The sequence below is a fragment of the Mobula birostris genome, chromosome 18 (genome assembly GCF_030028105.1).
Source record: "Mobula birostris isolate sMobBir1 chromosome 18, sMobBir1.hap1, whole genome shotgun sequence".
NCBI lineage: Eukaryota > Metazoa > Chordata > Chondrichthyes > Myliobatiformes > Myliobatidae > Mobula > Mobula birostris.
The window spans coordinates 21,617,021-21,630,826 of NC_092387.1; the positions used below are offsets into that span (position 1 = coordinate 21,617,021).

The window sequence follows — 13,806 nt, forward strand, 5'->3', positions numbered from 1 at the left end:
TTAGTTAGGATGTAAATCTTGCATTGATATTTCTTTTTGACGTGACTAAAAATCTCTTTTTTAAAAAAAAATGTGTTCCATGTTTCAGATGACCTTGCAGGAACAGCACTCATCCCTGCATCTCCAGAGGCCTGGGCTCCCTATCCACTGTACACAACAGAACTGACCCCTGCCATCCCACATGCTGCGTTCACCTACCCCGCTGCTGCTGCTGCAGCTGCTGCACTTCACGCTCAGGTAACTAATGGTAGCTGTGTCAGCAACCCAGCACCTCCAACACCACTCTGCACAGATCCTGGTTTATTCCTTTTAGTCTGATCACTGTGCAACTTTTTAATTTTTTTTTTGTACCTAATCGATCACAGTTTTCTTACTAATACACAAAGGCCCAGTCCAATCGACTGCATCAATGCCAACCCCCTACTGCATTGTCAGATTTGCATGGATCACCTTTACTTTGATCTAGCGGTGGGGTGGGACATGAAAGGTGCTGTCACTAGTCTAGAATGAGCTAGACACGCCTTATTTTCAGGGGTCAGAGGCTTGTGGTTGTGCAGGATAAACTTCAAGCAAGAATGGATTATTAAAAGAAATCAGTAAGTAAATCCAGATTTTTATAAAATTTAAAACTGTATTTTTTTTTTGCATTTTGCTCATAGGGAGTTCCTTGCAGGCGAATTTCTTAAACTTTCAGTTAATGATTTGGGGGACAAAAAGACGTTAGCAAACTTGCAAAGTGTTTAAAGTCTCTATGGGAGCTGGTTGCCAAGGTTCTCATTCACAAACTAAATGTGAAAAGGTGCACATTGCCCTCCCTGGTCCTTGGACGGGGAATGGATAGTATTGCTTGGATACATAGCAACCAAGGTAGGTGTTTCCTCCTGTGGTGACTTGGATTGTGCTTGAATGCTTCAAACAAATATATCCTGTATCATAGTATATGAACATATTTCCCTCAATTCTGTTCCACTGAAGCCAGTGCATTGCATTTACTGTATATAAATTTCCACCTAATTGAACTTGTAGTGTAGGCCTTGAGGCATTCTGACGACCCTTGCAGTATGATTTGGCTCCGTAAAGGAAGAAAGGGGTGGAGGCTGTGCTCAGAAGAATGTCCAACTTGAAATTTGTGCCAATAAATACACAAACGCTCAGAAAGGAACTTTCTTTCTCAGGAGGTCCAAGACAAATTTGGATAGCAGTCATTTAAAATTTTGCATATGGGTTAACCGCAAGGAAACCTCCACTGGCAAATTCGTGGAAACTTTGATGTTGAAATTCCCCCAATCAGATTATCAATGTTTTCAGTTGGATGCTATCTCCAGACGCACAAATTGCTGGGTAGAGGGTGGGGTGTACAAAGAGATATGGGCTTTGGGTCTCTTCATCTGGGAATGATTTAATCGTTGTGTTTTTTTTTAAATTATTGGGCCCTAGTGGAATGGAGAAGCACTGGAAATCCACTTTGGAGATGTGTCGAAAAGCATGTGTACTGCCGAGCATTTTTGACCAACCATTTCTCCTTGAGCATTCGATTGTTTAGATAACATCATTCTTGGGATATTGCTGTGCAAAATATTTTCCCATGTGTGATAGTATTCTGTTAGCTGAGAGTACTGCCCTGAGGCAACCTTTGGATAGATTGTTGTTGAGGCACCAATTGATTGTGTGAATTTTCATTGGTTAAAGTGAATTCCACATCTGGAGTATCACTTGTAAACCAGATATCCAGAGATTTGGCTAATTATTCTCTACACTGGAGTGTGTTTCAGGTTTTAACTTGGTATCTGGACTTTGGCGAATTCTTGGATAGACCAAATGCATCTTCTCATACAACCTGCTTCTGTCGCTACTTGCTGGCCTAATCCATCATTGGAGCATGTTCGCTTTCCAACTTTATCCATGATTAGTGACGTTTTTAAACATTTGACTACAAATTCTTGGAGGAACAGAGCCCTTTTGGCCAAATGAGCTCGTGCGGCCCAATTACATCCATGTGACCTACCAACCCACAAGTCTTTGGAAAGTAGGAGGAAACTGGAGCAAATGGAGGAGATATATAAACTTCTTACAGGCTGTGTCAGGAAATGAACCCGGGTGGCTGATGCTGTAATAAAAGCTGAATGTCTCTCAGAGCTCCCATGGTCCTTCACAGCACCCAATTTATTGTCAGAGTATGTTTGTGTATGTTGCCACATTGTACTTTGAGGTTCATTTTCTTGCAGGCATTGAAAGGAAATTTAGAAATACTATGGAATTTATGGAAGTTTAAGAGACTACTAGACAGGTATATGGAGGAATTTAAGGTGGGGGCTTATGGGAGGCAGAGTTTGAGGGTTGGCACAACATTGTGGGCTGGAGGGCCTGTACTGTGCTGTACTATGATTCTAAATCTATACACAAGATTTCCTTGGAGGGTGAAGTTCCTCACTTCTAATTTCAAAGTTCAAACTAAGCTTATTTTCAAAGTACACGTATGTCACCATATACCCTGAGATTCATGGGTATTCACAGTAAATGCAAAGACACAATAGAATCTATGAAGAGTGCACACAATGAAAGTGGACAGACAACCAATGTGCAAAAGAGGATATGTAAACATAAGGAGGGATTAAAGTTGTGTGTGTGTCTGGGAACTCCTGTTCTACCTCTCATGGCAGTGAGAAGAGAGCATGGCCTGGATGCTGGGGTTCTTGAATGCTGTGTTCTACACCCCTCTTCCCCCCCCCCCCCCCCAAGACCATCCTCGTAGATGTGGTCAATGGTGGAGAGGGTTTTTCCCATGGGCTGCATCCACTACTTTCTGTAGGGTTTTCAGTTCTTGGGCATTGCTCGTTCTATGCCAGGCCATAATTTATTTATTGAAATACAGCAGGGAATAGGCCCTGCTGGCCCTTTGCGCTGCCCTGCTTAGCAATCTCTCTTCCCACCCCCCCCCCACCCCCACTTAATGCTAGCCTAATCATGGGACACTTTACAATAGATCAACATACCTACCAGTACATCTTTGGATAGTGGGGGGGGGGGGGGGGGACCGAACACCCGGAGGAAACTCACGCAGTCATGGTGTGAACGTACAAACTCCTTGCATTGGTGGGAATTGAACCCAGGTCACCTGTACTGTAGTGTTGTGCTAATCAGCCTACACTATGCAACCAGTCAGAATACTTTCCTCTGCTTATCTATAGAAGTTTGTGTTTCTAGTTCTAATTTTTGTGTATTACCTTCCTTTGGCACAGAAGCATCCATTGAAGTTTCTGCATCCCTGGTGTGAATTAATAATTTTTTTTTTTTTTTTAGCCCTCAATTTAAAATTTTTAAAGCAATTTATTCCTGGCCAAACTTTGTGCCCCCTGCTAGCCGGAGGCACTGCTTTGTAAGAAGGAACTGAAATTCTTGAAGTAGTATTCTTGTGATAAAACATTAATGAGATCTCTCTTAGTGAAATAAAAGATGCAAAGTAAGAGGCTTGATGGACTGTTTGAGCATGTCTTCCCTCAGTAGGCATTGGGGCTGGACTTGGAACTAAGTGGTGAGGAGTATTCCTTCAACCCAACATTAAAGAAGAGGAATTCAAAATGTTATGAATCTTGTTTATTTCATCTATGGATGTAGTGGTGTTTGTTTGAAGCTGTGATCTATGTACTGTTTGGAGGTAATGGGTAGGAAATCTATGTCAGACTAACATTTGGGTAAGTTTTCAAATGAATTAGAATGTCTGAGTAGTTATGTGTCCTTGTTCACTGAACTTCACTAAACTTACACTGAGTTGTAACTTAGTGTGCTCTACCCAAAATCTGCATTGAGAGTTGCCCTCTGTTCAGGTTAGTGTGGATGGCATTTTTGCAATGTAATTTTAAATGGCTTTATCCCAAGTACTGACGAATAGGGAAGTTATTTTGGAATGAGGAATAGTCTGTTTGCCACTCCATGTGTATGGAGGATTCTATAATTCAACTTTGTCTAGAAATAGGTAAATAACTTATTCAATTTAGAAGTTGCCCAAATCCCTCTGCGTGTGGAAATTACTTTCACTTGATCTGCAGTGACATTGACCAAGTTAGAAGGGGAAATACCAAAGTCAACTTTTGGTTCCTTAACACAATGCTGGAGGAACACAGTGTGTCGGGCTGCATCTACGGAAAGGACTAGAGCTGACTTCTTGGGCCAAGACCCTTCATCACGACTGAAGGATCCTTAAGTTATTGAATCTTGTGTAGGAAGGTGGGCCTAGCTGGTGAACCATTTCTCATCCAATCAGTCTACATAAAGCTCATTGGCAGTGTCATTTTGTTACTTTCCCAAGACTTGGCTATTCAGGCAATTGTAATGGCCAACTTTAACACTCCAGTGATGGTTTGCACGTTGTCTCATTCAGCTTAAAATACACTTTTCAAGTCTAAGGAGTGGATGTGGAGTTTCTTGATGAGGGCCTGGACTCCTCCTACAGATGCTGCATATAAACTGCCCTGTAAAGGAGGGTTAGCATATGTTCTGCAAGATTGGGGTGGTACAGTTCATAAGGAAATGTGCTCATTCTTGTTTATATCATTAATGAACTTAATGAGGCCAATTAGTCACTGGGACCTGATGACCTTCATCCTACAGTTTGGATATTGCTATGAAGATGGGCGATGTTTCTGATTGTCGTTTGTAAAGTATCTTTGATTGTGGAGTCATGGTCATTCAGCACTAAAGCTGGCCCAGCATATCAAGATTCCTGTCTAGGCTTGTTCTGTTTTCCTGCAGTTAGCCCATATCTGCCTAAACCCTTCCTCCCTATACATCTACCTGTCCAAGTACCTTTTCAGATATGAATGCATCTGCCTCAGCCACTTCCTTTTGCAGCTTATTCCATATACTGCCCACCTGGGTGAAATGTTTCCCCATATGTTCCTATTAAATCTCCCCTAACCCTAAACCTGCACATCTAGTTCTTTCAAATCTCTTACTAACTCTTCCTTCAGTTAGTCCTGACGAAAGGTCTCAGCCTGAAATGTCGACTGTACCTCTTCCTAGAGATGCTGCCTGGCCTGCTGCATTCACCAGCAACTTTGTGTGTTGCATCTAGTTCTTCATTTATTTTTTTTTTTTCCTTGCCCTATCTAAGACTCTTAAATTTTTTTACCTTTTATAAGATCATCCCTCATTCTCCTGTGTTCCAGAATAAAGTCCCAACCTGCTCTTCTCTCCATAACTCAGTCCCTCAAGTCCCAGCAGCACCCTGTAAAACTCCGCTACACTTGTTCCAGCTTTAAATAGCTCCTACAGATTGGAAACTAGCAATTTTAGTCATGAATAAGAGGAAAATTAGAATTAACCATTGTGATATACAAAATGCTATAATCAGTTCAGTGGTAACAACTCATTAAAATAGAATTGGCTAGAGTTAACAATGGTCAAATGACCACCTGAGCCAAAGTCTAAATTGGCTTCCAACAGAACAATCCTATCCTATTCCCCTATAACCCCTCTCCAAACTCAGTGATACACCTGCTCTCTAATGCAATTATCTAATCAGCTAATAGTGTGACAGCGACTCGCATGCAGACATGGTCGAGATTCAGAGCAAACAGAATGGGGAAGAAATGTGATCAAAGTGAATGACATGGTATGATTGGTGCCAGATGTGGTGGTTTAGTATCTCAAACTGCCGATCTCTTGGGATTTTCACTACAAGTTTCGAGTTTACAGAGAACTGTGTGTGGGGGGGTGGGAACAAAACACAAATCCAGTTAGCAGCTGCTCCGTGGGCAAAAATGCTTTGTAAATGGGAGGTCAGAGGAGAATGGCCTGACTGATTCAAGCCGATAGGAAGGCGACAGTAACAAAAGTAGCCATGAGTTGCAGTAGTGGTGTACAGAAGAGCATCTCTGAAAACACAATGACCCTTGTAGTGGAGGGGCTCCAGCAGCAGCAGACCATGAACAAGCACTTAGTGGCCATTTTGTTTTGTAGGAAGTACCTAATAAGTGGCCATTTGAGTGTATGTTCCCTCTCACTTCTCATTTTAGTTTTTGCCATTTGGACTAAACTTGTGACCAAAAGGTACTTTGCAGCAGCCAGTGAACCTATGAACAAGTATTTGGGTTATGGGAGAAAACCAGAACATCTGAATAATGCCTTTATTTGTCAGGAGAACATTCCAAAGCCACTCAGGCAGCATCTGAGACCACGGTTGAACTTGCCTCTCTCGAGCCAAGGTATGGTACTAACTATCCTCCTCGTTCCACTCTATGAAACTAGCTGGGCTGATTAGTGGTGGACTTGGGCTTCCAGGAGGTCCTAAAGGATCCACACGTGAGCCAATTAAACAGCTGGATTAGGACAAGCAGACAAATGGGAATTGAAAAGCAACTGCAAACTGAAGATGCAGCAGGAATTGGTGTTGGGTCCAAGCTGTTCCCAATCTACACCAGTCATTTAAGTGACAGTCCAAATTGTAATACTCAGTTCTGCTGATGTAAATCTAGGTGGCAATGTGGACTGGGTGGTTTGAGGGGCAACTTTAAAAGCCTAGATAGGGTAGATAGATGGGCAAGGAGGTGTGGTTGAAACATTGTTTCAAATGGTGAGGGATGAAATTTGAGGACTTGGTTGTCCTTGTCCACCAATCTGGTTATACCAGCAAATAAATCTCACTAAAATTTATTTTATTGAGATTCAGAGCTTCAAGCCTTGCAGCCCAGCAATCCCCCATTAAATCCTAGCCTAATCAAGGGACCGCTTACATTGGTTAATTTACCTACCAACCGGTACATCTTTAGATGCTGGGAGGAAACCGGAGCACTCGGAGGAAACCCACGTTGTCAAGTCATGGAGAATGTACAAACTCCTTACAAGCAGCAGTAGGAATTGAACCTGGGTCATCTGCGCTGTAAAGCCAGTGATGGTGTGTTGTCTTTTTTTTTTTTGTTTTTTTGCAAGTGGGTTTGAGTGCAGCGAATGAGACTGCTTTATCCAGTTACATGCAGCCTGGGTGAGACTTCAGATTGGGTGTTGTGTACAGAATCTGGCCTCCTAACCTGATCAACGACTTATTTCATGACTTATTTGTGACGGAAAAGCGTTGAAGCTTTAAGATTGACTCCCAGGTGGTGGGTTTGCATGAGGTTTAGCAGAACAAGTCCATGTACCCAAGCTTGGAAAAATGAAGGAAGATCTCAGCAATATCAAGCCCTGCAAGAATTTTGCACAGGGTAGATGTGGAATGCTTTGTCAGGCTGAATGTCTAGAACCAGGGATTCTAGTTCAAGTCATTCGATGCTGAGACAAAGAAGCTTTGGAGGATGGGTGTATCTTTAATTCTCTAACCAAAAGAGTAAGACATTGATTTTTACAAAGGGGAAATGGGATTATAGGTTAGTGCAAGGAAAACAAAGTGTGCTACCCACCATGAATGGTAGAATAGGCACGAGGGGCTATGTGGCCAGTTAGTAAACTAATTTTGCATCCAGTGCTAATCAGCTTTAATGGAGCTGGGTCCTTCTGTTTCATTTAAGTCATAATCTTAAATTGCTGCAGCTTCTTTAATACCTTTTGCCTTTTTCATTCAATACCTCAAGTGTGGAAATGCTCTCAAATGTCCTGGATGTCAATCCTGGCATTGATTAGTTGCTCTAGGTTTTTTCTGACTTGCTGTGCTATATTCTATTTGTACCTACTTCAGAGCAATCAGTCTGTATCTGTTACAAATGAAAAGTAGGGATCTTTGCAGGATATATCAAGGTGCATGAGATGGAGTGAAATTCCAGATAATTTATGATGTAATATACCTATTTGTTAAATTTAGAGTCTAGTAATGAACATCACCCCACACTCCTGGATGTTAAATTTGCCAGAGTAGTGCCATTTCTCACCAATATCAAGTTCCAAACTTGTCATGGAGACGTTGGAAAGTTTTAGAAGCAGAATGAAGAAATAGTTATTGGAGACACAAGGCAGATACTAGAAATCTTGCAACACAGTGCTGGAAGAACTCAATAGGTCAGGCTATGGAGGGGAATAGACAGTCAACATTTTGGGCTAATATCCTTCATCAGGACTCATCTTTTGCTATTTCAGATAGTCAGCTTCTGCAGGACCACCTTCATGTGCAAATCACTGGAACTTGCTTGTTTTGCTTAGACCAACTTCACAAATCTTGTAGAATACATAACTGGAATTGAATCGACAGGAATCTGAGGGGCTCTCCACTTGATGTGGTGGGTTAGGTATATTCTGAAGTTTAAGAAAAAAAAATTGTGCTGATGACTCGAGTCTGAGCTGAGGAAAGCTGTCCTGTTTTCTGTCAGCCATGGTGCAGGGCTCAGAAGTGAGGCAAAGGAACATGGAATCATGTTCAAATTTTCTTGGGGTGGGGAAGGAATTGCTTTAAATGCCTGAGAGATGTAAACAAACTCCGAGTGGTACTGACTACCCGTAAAGGAAGGGATAGGAGCATACCTTGGAGGTGTTGCTTGGGCTAGTCAAGTGGGCCCTTCGTATCTGGGCAAGGGGCAGGTGACCACAAGTAGAGATGGTGTTGGGGTGGGTGGGAGTGGGGAGAACCATGTTTCCCTCCTTGAAGCATGGGAAGGAGATTAAAGAAACGCTGGCTCTACAATGTACACAAAACCACGGAGCAAAAAAAAAATTGGAGCAACACAGTGGGTCAGGCAGCATCTGTGGAGGGAAACGGACAGTCGTCGTGGGTTAAGTTCTTTCATCTGGAATGGATCTCTACCTGAAATGTAGACTGTTTCCCGCTACAGGTGCTGCTTGCTTGGCTGACTTCCTCCAACATCTTGGTTCTTTTTAGACATTAGAAATGACAGATGCTGTAATTTGGAACGTGACTTGCATCAACAGTAGGACTTCTGCAGGACACATTTCACTCCCCTTGCGTGCAGACACTTGGTTGAACCTATCTACTCAGATCACTGGGGTCTTGAAGCAAATTGCATTCCTGAATCTTAAACTAACCACATTCTTAATTATCCAAGTTTCATTGAAGCGTCAATGAGGTTTAGTTGAATAATGGTAAAACTAATTACCGTATTTTTAAGACTTTGGAACTAGTATCTTGTTCTGCTTCAATCAGTTTAAACTGTTCTGATATCCTGAGATTTTTGCTAGGTCTTGGCTTTCCTGTTTTATTATGAGCTCTGCACTTTGAATTGGGGGTGCATTGATTTGCTGAAAAGCTTCAGACAGGAGCCTCTGTCTTGGCATTGGAGACAATTAGAAGGACTTCCTGGATTGGTTCCAAATCAGCTGGTTTTGATTTGAAGTTCACCTGATCTACTGGCAGTGATTAGTTCCCTTGCACTTTGGATTTGGTGTAGGTTTTATTCGTGGGATTGTGGGGGTGGTAGGAGATAGGAATGTGATAGGAGGGATCCCGAACTTCGGTCTCCATTTGTTTCGTGTCATCAGGAATGTATTTGCCATGATTTGTGTAAATGAGATTCAACAAATACTTTCATACTATCTTTCCCCCACAGTTAATGCTCCTAAAAATTGGTAAATTCTCTTCTGATCAGAAATTGCCTGTAGATCAAGACACCTGCCTTCTAGCCCTTTTACGGGTCTCCCAAAACTCCTTCCAGGAAACTGGCATCTTTTCACCTGATACAATTGTTTGTCAGCCACTAAGGTGCTAACAAACATGGATGAACACTAACATTGGTTAGTGAGCAAGAGCCTGTTTGAGATGCCAAAGTATTTGGATGGACAGTAGTTGTTGGATCCTAGGTCATGGTCTCTGGAGGCTTTGCTATTGCCTGTGTGGTGGGGGTTGATGCTTCTGCTCATGTGTATGGGGGGGGGGTGCTTCAGGGATTCTAATACTTGTCATTCTTTGGGGTTTTTCTATTTCGTGGATGTCTGAAGTGTAAGGATTTTGGATTGCATACTATATACATTCTCTGATATTAAAACCATTGAAATGTTGCCCTTTAAGGACTTTGACAAGGTGCTGGTTAGAATGGCTGCCAGTAAATTATTATAAAGGATCATCTGAATATGCTTGAGGTAGCAAGGATAATTTACTAACCTTGAGGCTTTGTCACTTGTTCCTTTTTGCTCTTTGGGCCTCGCTAATTGGTTTGTGACAATGAAGTTATGTTGAACTATTGTTAAAGTCCATCCCTTTTGCTGTTTCTCTTCCACTGTTGGATGTCCCATTCATATTGACTCTTGTGGTTCTGCACAACTGCTCGTAGGCACTAATTATTTAACTACAGATGCTAAAATTGGTCATTCCTACCATCTTGAACTGCAAGGTTACTTGTAATTAAAATGTATGAACTAAATTAGATTATGCTCAGTTTTAATTCCAGCTGAAATTATTTCTCATAGACTGCTGCTATGGTTAATTATGTTCTTGCATACTCATGGTTGGCTGGCTTCAAAAGCAAATCCTAAATGAGCCTTTTTAGAATTTTAAACATCTTTGCCAAGTTTTATCACTTTAAATGCAGTCTGTCACATGCTTTTTAATCACGGCTGTAATGTTCACTTGTATTTTTAGGAAGCTTCCCTGCTCTTGGGTCTCATCTCTTGCTGTGTTTATATTTTAAAAATGAGAAAGGGGGAAATGTTTCCTTTCTGGATATTTCATTTTGAAGATCATCAAAGTAGAAATGGACACACTGTGCAGAGCCAGATGTTGTACCAGGACCTGGTCATGTCAATTCTCTCTCAGCTGAAGGCCTGCCTAATGCTTGTGCTTCACAACTGCTTTGAAATTCCATTGTGACTGCTGGATGCACACTTTTCTTAATCTGTAAATTGCTGTGCCATTTTACAATGTGTTTTTAAGCATGCAGGGCGTGAGTCATTCCCAACACATCCACAGGAAGATTACCAATGAGTCTTTGTCATTCTCTGGGTGACTTGCAACCCAGCTCCATATTTCTGAGATTTAGATGGTCAATCAAACTGAATTGACCTTGAATTGAAACCCATCACTCTTGTTGAAAATGCTTCAAACAACTTTGCCTGAAAGGCCTTTTCTTACAGAATGACTGAGTTTTGCATTTAGGCTCATTTCACTGAGTTTTTCGCCATTTGTCCTGATGGATCGCTGCCTGAAACAGTGACTGTTCACTTCCCTCCAGCATTTTGAGTTGCTCAAGATTTCCAGCACCTCCAGTATCTCTTGTGGCAGGGCATAGTCCTACAGCACAGAAATGGGTCCTTTTTCCCCTCGTGCTGACTTCTCCCCATCTACACTGATCAGATTTTGTCCATATTAGATTGTCCTTTAATTGCCTCTTGAACAGAATATTTGTATGTGATTTCCTCCACCCCGGCAGTGTATTCTAGATGTCACCTATTTTGTGCATATATATCTTGATCTTCACCTTTAGAACTCATTCCCCTCCTTTCTGGCAAAACTCCTAGATTTTTTTTTTATGTCCATACCATATGGAAAAGATTTTTATTTCCCCACCTGTGCCTCTTGTAATCTGTATTGCCATCAAGTCAAGGGTTTTGTATCCATCCTCAAAATTCCATTTGAGTATTTACTACCTTGTTTAGCTCTCTTCTCTTTCCTAGGATGGAGTGCTTGTTGACTGTGCCAATATGATTCATTGCAACATGTGGGGATCTATTACTGATAGAACTCCTTTGCCAGAAATCTAGTGTAAACTCTTGCCCTCTGGCATTTGCCTGCAGCTCAGAGAGGCTAGCTGAGAATTGAGCTAATCAGCACTGAGATATGTGCTGAAAGTTGCATCCTGATTGGCTTGATGAGTGTGGGCCTTTACATGGGCACTGGCAGCTCCACATGTTGGCAGACTACCTGGATCCTGTGGTCTCCTTAATCACCCCATGATGACAGTGATGAAAGCTACTATCTTCCTCTCTGCGCAGTGTTCCAGATATCCCTACGGTTGTTCACTCAACAGTTATCAGTCTCTGATTTGAGGGAAGATGGCAGTTCAAGCCACGTCCACCAGGATCTGCTGAGGGAGACATGCCATGGATCTGGTGGCCTGTCTATCTATGGAATTGGTCCTGTGCCTGGCAATGGCCTGCAAGAGGTGCAACCCCTAGCCCAATAATCTCAGTGCTAATTGATTAAACTGGCCCTTGTAGATCACAACAAGCCATTTGCAATTCTTTTGCTTTGGGATGTTCTTGCCTGGTTCCTGACACAGCTCCAGCAAGCATCTTAACTACAGAGGCACCTGCTTGTCACTGTTTGAAGTCCTGGACCAAGCACACAATAACAGATTGGTACTTGGGGATGGGTTGAGTTCTGGTCTATGATCAATCTTCTCCCCCTACACCCTGTGAATTCTAGGGAATTAAATTGCATTATCACCTATTGCAACTGGTCTTTGAAACTTCAAGAGATTACGAGACCGATATGTAGACCTCAGAACCCAATACCGCAGAATACTAATCATAGTATTCACTCCATGATCAGCATTCCATTAACCTTGCATTCTTATGTATTGTTTCATATTTAATGAAGTTATTATGCTGCTTGGAATCTATAATGGTTCCTTGGTTCCCTTCATGTATTCCAGTAATAGTTCTTTCACCCATGCTCATCAACTTCCTTATCATTTTGCTTCTAACCTATACTTAAAGATAATTTACAGTAGCTAACCTACATCTCTGGAATGTGAGAGGAAACCCATCTTGCAGAGACTATACCATCCATACAGAACTGCAGAGGCAAGGATTGAACCTGCAAACGAGGCAGATGCATCAACTGCTGCACCATTGTCGCCCAGCTGTGCCACATCTTGGTCCACCTTTTAACAATCATTGATATTTAATGGAATTACTAGAGCTTGCCACATCACGGACTTTGGCTTGCCAATGAACAGACCTTGGAGCCAAACAAGGTATCTTGTGAGGAGCAAATCATGACAGTCCTCTCCCATTCCATCCTTCCCCTTCCCTCTCTTCCCACACCCCTATACACATTGGAGTTCACACAGTGGCATAGCAAGTAAAGCTGCAGAGGCCTGGGCTCAACCTGGCCTCGAATGCTGTCTGTGTAGAATTTGCCTATTTCTCCCTGTGGGGTTTCCCTAGATGCTGTGGTTGCCTCCTACATCCTAAAGGCTTTTGCTGATTAATCTTCTTGGTGTATGGTCCAGTGGTGGAATCAAGGGGCCAATGAAATGAGATTAATGTAAATGGGTGCAGTACTTAAGGTGGCCTGATTGTACTGAAAACCTTTTTCACTGTGTTGTCAGACCTCTCTATGCCATTCAGAGGTCAAAATTTGAAGCAATTTGCTTACCTGCTTAAAATATCTCAATGCTCAGAAGCTTGATCAGAATTATCACTCTTCAGTCCAGATAGTCCTTCATCTATTGCATTGAAGTGTCATCTACAAATATTATCCTTCAGCACCTCCCAATCCTACAACCTCTGCCACCAAGCAGGCTGAGGGAGTTTGGGCACGGGGACATCACCTGCACTGTCCCTTGTAGGATGCAGGAGGAAACTGGAGCTTCTGTGGAAACACCATCCCTGAGGCAGTCATCACTATTCCTGCACCAGACCCACACCCTAGAATTTTTAAACTAATATCAGGAAGGGAATGTGTTGGCTAAGGCAGCAGCTGATAATATTTGCTAAACTATTTGTGTATGAGTGGTAAACCCTGGCCTTTAACCACAATTTATGCATTTTTTTTTTGCCAGGGGGGGTGGTGGCTTGGATAAACTGTGGTTCAAAGATGGTGGCATACCATGTCCACTGACTCATTTTTACGTTCTGCCTAATATTGTAATGTTCTCATGCAGTTTTATCTAACCATCTGTCATTGTGTGGAGTAATTAACCAAGGAGT

At 42.2% G+C, this 13,806-nt stretch overlaps 1 protein-coding gene across 1 annotated transcript in view; it reads left to right on the top strand.

Annotated features, from left to right (window-relative positions):
• Positions 1 to 13,806, top strand: part of LOC140212004 (RNA-binding protein with multiple splicing 2) — a 125,726-nt gene that overhangs the window by 95,444 nt on the left and 16,476 nt on the right. Inside the window, exon 6 of the mRNA XM_072282350.1 lies at positions 89 to 237. Within this exon, the coding sequence (XP_072138451.1) occupies positions 89 to 237 (149 nt within the window). The remainder of the gene's footprint in view (positions 1 to 88; positions 238 to 13,806) is intronic.